The sequence below is a fragment of the Corylus avellana genome, chromosome ca3, assembly GCF_901000735.1.
Source record: "Corylus avellana chromosome ca3, CavTom2PMs-1.0".
In the NCBI taxonomy this organism is placed as follows: Eukaryota; Viridiplantae; Streptophyta; class Magnoliopsida; order Fagales; family Betulaceae; genus Corylus; species Corylus avellana.
In genome coordinates, this window is record NC_081543.1 from 14,205,356 (window position 1) to 14,212,013 (window position 6,658).

The 6,658-nt window shown below is 37.0% G+C and overlaps 1 protein-coding gene across 1 annotated transcript; it reads left to right on the forward strand.

Annotated features, from left to right (window-relative positions):
* The first annotated feature begins 356 nt into the window (after nucleotides 1-356).
* On the forward strand, nucleotides 357-1,805 carry LOC132174154 (phosphoacetylglucosamine mutase-like). Its single transcript, XM_059585848.1, has 3 exons — nucleotides 357-442; nucleotides 915-1,045; nucleotides 1,594-1,805. The coding sequence occupies exons 1-3, from the start codon at nucleotides 357-359 to the stop codon at nucleotides 1,803-1,805; spliced, it is 429 nt and encodes a 142-aa protein (XP_059441831.1).
* Nucleotides 1,806-6,658: the final 4,853 nt, after the last annotated feature.

A 6,658-nucleotide genomic window follows, 5' to 3' on the forward strand; every position in this document is an offset into this window, starting at 1 on the left:
GCCTAAGTTAGTCACAGTGTTTAAGGAAAAAATGAACTTGAAAATTATAGATCAGAGAAAAGATAAGCAAAGAATTCAGTTTCAGAAGGTGAAAAGAAGTTACCAAAATAATAAGAGGGGACCCCCCTTTTATAGGCATCGAATTGTTCCTGTTCATCTAACACTGTGGACTTACCGAATATCCATGTGTTGACAATATACTAAAACAAGATATTTACTCTTGATATTCTAATATTTCTGAGAGTAATACTCGGTACCTGCCTCAAGCTCGGTTGACCGAACTTGATAGCCGAGTATCAATAACACAACCAAATAAAGCTGCCCTGCCGAACATGAGTTTGTTTTAAACAGTAAAAATGACCGAGTATGGGGAATGGGCCGGTAAATCAGAACTGGGCCCAAGTAAGCCGAAATTTGACCCAACAATTGGAAAGACTGAAATGTGAATAGTTCAAAGGATTGGAAAAAATAAAAGAAAGTCGAGCATATATCCCATGCCATGGTTATCTGTAGGCCAGAACTGTGAAAAAGTTTTATCGCAGTAAACCTCAAGTTGTTGGGATAAGGCTTTATTTAGTGAAGTATGAATCCTGATTTCTCCTTGATAACTCAACAAAACCTGACCCAATTTGTTGGAAATCATGTGTGTGTTACTTGATGTTGGGATAAGTAAACTTCATGTTGTTGGGATAAGGCTTTCTTTAGTGAAGTATGAATCCTGGTTTCTCCTTGACAACTCAACAAAACCTAACCCGATTTGTTGGAAATCGTGTGTGTTACTTGATGTTGTACATTGGGGTGGGAAAAATTCCACATGCTTATGTTAGTGTATGACATATTTGGACAGGGTTTGCCGAGCATTCTTTACAATGAAATATAATTGTTCTATTGTTGTTGTAATTATTTTTGCTCAGAAATTTAATTCTATTGCCTTTCCTATGCGGTGAGGTAAAAGTTGTGGACAGAACTGCTGTTATCACAGCGAATGTAGAAATTGTGGTCGTGAGGCCCCCTGGCATTCAAGAAGCCCTTAATGCTAAGGCCAGTAATGACATATTATTGATAACTGTTTTAAATTAAGCTGATGTGATATTATTAATCCTTAGTCATACATCATGATTAATCAATATGATAATTGGTCTAGACAATACAAGCGCACTTAGGCTACTATCAAAATTTCAGCTACAGCATAGAGGGAATAAGCCATGAATAATTGTTAATCAGACTCTTTTTTTAATGGGGAAAATGCAGTTTACCCCCGTGAAGTTTCAGGAATTTTTCAATTTTAACTCCAAAGTTCAAAAATTGGCAATCTACCCCCCTAAAGTTTTAAAATTTGGCAATTTAAACCTTCCGTTTAATTTTTTCGTTAAAATTGACGGAAATCTATAAAATTACATAATTGCCCTTAGGCTTTTTTTAAAAATATTTCGTCCAATTTAACGGAAAAATTAAACGGAAGGTTTAAATTGCCAATTTTTGAAACTTCAGGGGGGTAGATTGCCAATTTTTGAACTTTGGGGTTAAAATTGAAAAACTCCTGAAACTTCAGGGGGTAAACTGCATTTTCCCCATTTTTAATCAACAATGCAGCAAAATACCGTCAAGGCCGATCTTTCATACAACCATCAGGCAGTGAAGATGTGATAGTGTATGCAGAAGCATCCACCCAGGAAGCAGCTGACAGCCTAGCCAACTCTGTAGCAAGACCTGTGGCTTTGGACCATTTCCCAGGATTTGGTTCTATCTTTCATTCTGCAACTAAGTTTGAAAGATCTGCTAGGGTCATTATTGGACCAGTTTGATTTTGATATTGTGATATTGATCATTGCAAATGTGGGTAATTACTTGATATTATAATTACCTTCTCAAAACTTGATGAATTAGGAACAAAATGGAATCTGAGTTCACTACAAAAAACTAATTATTTTTTGACTCATGATTTCTGACGTGTGAGGTGGCCTGACAAGTCAGAAAACCCTTCTGATGCGTCGGTTTTGACGTGTTTCAGGCGTTGCAAATGTGGCTGTTAGAAATTCCTAACGTGTTATATCCAACATGTCAGAAGTTTCTGACGTGTTGGATTTAACACATCAAAAACAATTTATGACGTGTCAATATAGACACGTCAGAAAAAAAAAATTCTGACGTGTCAGTCTAGACACGTTAGAACATTTTTCTGACTTGTCTATACTGACTTGTCAAAAAATTTCTGGCGTGTCAATTTTCTAACGTGTCAATTTTGACACGTCACAAATATTGGTTATTTTTGAAATTTTTTTTTTCCCTCCCCACTATATATTTTTTGAATTTTTTCAGGACTATACCCGAATTTTGGATTACAATTAACCTGATATACAATTTATCCATCGATCCATGCAACATACAATTTTTCCATCAATCACAAGTCATATCCTACAATTTTTCCATCAAATAACATAAGTCATATTCATTAACATCAATCACAAACTATCCACCAAAACTAACTTCAAGACACACAAAATGGCATATATATATACCAAGTGCAAAAGGTCAACCACAAATAACATAATATACACCAATTTAATTATCTTTGTTATCATCAATAAAACTATCACAAATACAATTACATTAACGAAGTAACTTATATATAAGTGTGTCAATAGCCAACCAGACGTTCAACGTTGATCATTGACATCGAATGCATCCTCTCCACGATGTTCATTACCTGCAAATGATAAAACAAACAATCACCAAACAATATTCATTGATAAAACAATCACCAAACAAATAAAATTCAATAGCTGCAAATGATAATACAAACAATCATTGAGGAGCATCACGATGTAAAGTGAAAAAAAAATGCCTGAATATTCTCCCAACTCAGTTGTTGATTCTTCCACAGTAAATGATATAACAAAAAGGTAAACGTTGAAGTTAGCAGAAAATTCATATAAAAAAGAAAAAAAAATTAAGATTGACCAATATATATATATATTATATGCATGTAGTATTTTGATAATCTTGCCGTAATATTTTAATTCGTTGAGGAGATTAACACATAGGAGTTTATATATATTCAAATCATGTTATATTAACTACTTAAAATTATGATATTTATCTAGTGTAGACTTGATCGTTTCATACTCTGACACAATCACGTACACCAGATTCTTAATATTCTACAAGGACCATAGTGGTCCATCTAATAATACCAATAAACACTTCAAATGCAAAGCTCTAACCACCCATATCCACCACCAAACCAACCATGATATATAAACCAAATTCAACAGGATTTACAACATCATTAATTAATGAGAATGACTACAACATATCCAAACTCTAAATTTAGAAGTTCACACACACACACACACACACACACACACACACACACACACACATATATATATATATAGACAGTTTTGTTTCCTAAATTGACCATTAAAAAATGTCATTACCTGATCCACTGTCGACCGACGATCGCACCATCGCAAAGGGTGGGGAAGCTCTGTCTGGTGCGGTGTTAAACCGCATCATTTCCTTGAGCTAGCGTAAACGAGCGTCAAACACTACCTGACATGCAACCTCCTGATGAGCTACCCGTGCATTATTCTCGGCCAACAAGACATCTATCTGTTCCTTATGCTTTTCCCTCTCAACCTCAAGCAGCTTAAGTGTTTCTTGTGATATCCTGGAGTGTCTGGCGTTTTTTGACCGTGCCTGTGATGGTGTATAATATGAGTGTATGTTCCCCCGCACAGGTAGAATATTTGGTCCAGCCATCCGAACCCTACCAGCATACTTAGGCTTATTTCCAAGCGCCTGTGCGAATGCATCGTTTGGCGCCCACTTGACCGTTCCCTCTGTGATGCTAGACAATGCTACAGGGTCGGTGGGTATAAGCTCCTTCATCCTTTCCTGTATGTCACATTAATTATTGAGTCAGTGGGTCATACAATTGTTAATCCCAAATAATTTATCACATATATATGCAAAAAAACATATGAAAGGTGAGTAGCATACATATCTCTCCTTCACTATATCGTTCGGATATGTACCGTCCTTCTTCGTGTATGTGGTGATATAATTTTGTGCACGAGTAGGATGACTGCCCAAACGTATGGCCTGCGGATAAAATAGGACATACATATATTTTTAAATATATCAAATAATAACATGTTTACATCTGTAAGTATAGGGTAAATTACACACTTACCTCATCATGTGTCACCCTAGCATAGCTCTTCGATCTAGTGCAATGTGGTGTATCATTTAATGCTCACATTCTCTTCATTTTCGCCGCATAATCCTACACAGTTAACACTTTAATATGTTAATACTAACACAATTACAATTAATGACACTACACAAAACAAAGAGTTTAACTCATGACCTACCCTATTCTCCTGGGTACACCATCTCTCCAATAAGATCTCCAAGTCGACAGCATTGTACGCAGCGAGCGTCTTTCCATCCACTCTTGCCCGTACAGTGGCCGGAGTATTTTCGTCCGTAATGGCACAAATTTTTTTAAGCTCGTACCTCCAAGTCCGCAGCTTTTTGCCCATATCCTGAAATTCGTCATTCTTGACGACATTCAAGTTGCGCTTGGGCGGGACGAAAAAATATGCCTACACAAGTTCAAAATTGATAAATTAAAAAAACCTAATATATATATATATATATATATATATAGACACACATATATATGTGCAACTTAGAGCGTATATATACATATATACATTAGGAGTGTTTTACATAATATGCAATACATACTATCAAGGCGTCCCAAATATTCTCCTTGGTACGCTGCGGTACCTTCGTCCAATCGTCCAGTATTCGGACATAATTCTCACTCCTTACTATGTTTCTGGTCATCCGTCTAAACCTCAAGGAGCTAAAGCCAACGGGCTGGGATGATGCATTGTACTCCATTATGATCCGTTTGCCGGCGAGGACTCCCGGCCGCCGATGCGAGTCAAAAATGGTAAATACCTTAATAATGATGTTTCCATTCGAATCGGTGCCTAACAAATTAAAAATTATCAATGTAAGTTATTTCGAATTAAATAGTAACTAACAAGTAAATTAAGACATATATACATGACATTTGAGCATATATACTTACTTATGGTCCAGACTTTCCGAGGGCCTAAATGGTCGTCGGGAGCAGGGTCGGTGAGCTGCGGGTCATCCGTGGCTCGTGTCCCACCAGGCATGTCTTCCTAGGCATGTGTCTCACTGTCATCGGGACCTGCTTTGTATTTTTTAAGAATGTTTAGAATTGTATGAAGTTGTAATTGTAGTTAAATATAATTGATATCGTACCAAATTCGTTAGAAACTTTCAACACTTTCAATCTTTAAAAAAACTTTCGGCCGTACCTGCGCTATGCTGGCTATATAGCCGCTCGACATCGCCCTGAGGACCCTGTCCTAACTAGCTGTACGGATACGAGTCAGGCCGATACTCCATCTGGGCCATGCCTGCCCGACCATATGAAGCATGGACAAGGATCTCCTCTTCCATAACATCTAGAAGTATTGGTTGATATCCTTCCTACATCCCCAGAAGCAGAGCAATGTCTTGTTGCTCACTGTCATCAAGGTGGCCTGGCGGAGACGCATGCGACATATATTGCCGCACTAAGGATGAGCCCCTGTGTGCTCTTGTCTTCCCCCTAGTACTCATGGTACCCTGTGAAAAACACCACAAACCCAATTAATTTCGTATACAATGTATCAAATATTTACTACCTTACATATGCATGACTCACATATTAAAAATAATATATATATATATATATATATATATATACCAGATTTTACTGAATGCACAACTACCAATCAAAAGTTGAATATATATATATATATATATATATATATATATATATATATATATATATATATATATATATATATATTCAACTTTTATTCAATCACATACGCTTCGGTTAGATCTAAGTCGTGTCTGACGTATTCGATATAAATGACATATGATCCTGCAAATCGTGATCCACATTTCTGGTCAATAGGAGTGGCTCACACTCGTGGTAATTGACACATAAAGCTTAATGCCCTTCACCCTGACCAACGTCATATATGTTTCTAGGTTTGGTCCTTACTGCGCAAGCCCAATCTGGGCACCTATCATCTTGTACGTAAATACCTGGTCAACTTGTAAAGTTAGCACATTCGGCTCATCAGTAAGTAGTAACTAGCTCTCCCGTGTGAACAAGGTTTTTGAAGTTGACAAGTATTATGTCATACTCATCCACCTTGTACCCCTTATTCCTCATGTTGTCTACCCAATCACACCTGAACATAACGTACTTAGTCATGTCGTAGTACTCAATCTCAAGTACTTCCGTTAACTTCTCGTAGTACATTTTGCCATAAAGAGTCGGCACACACACCCCGCTGTTCTAAGTCCTTTTTCTGACATCAGATGCAATAGTGCGAAACAGCTTGCCGTTCACCACATATCTATTATATCTCACTGCTGCCTCCTTCGGCCCTCTACAATGCATTATCAATTTCTCATCAAGTTCCTTTCTGGATCGATCGTCCAATCAATCGACCTGTGAATATATTACGTACAATGGAAACGCACGGTTAGTTGATTTAGTTGATTTGAAAAACAGCATGCAAATATATTCCGACAATTACTTTTGTTA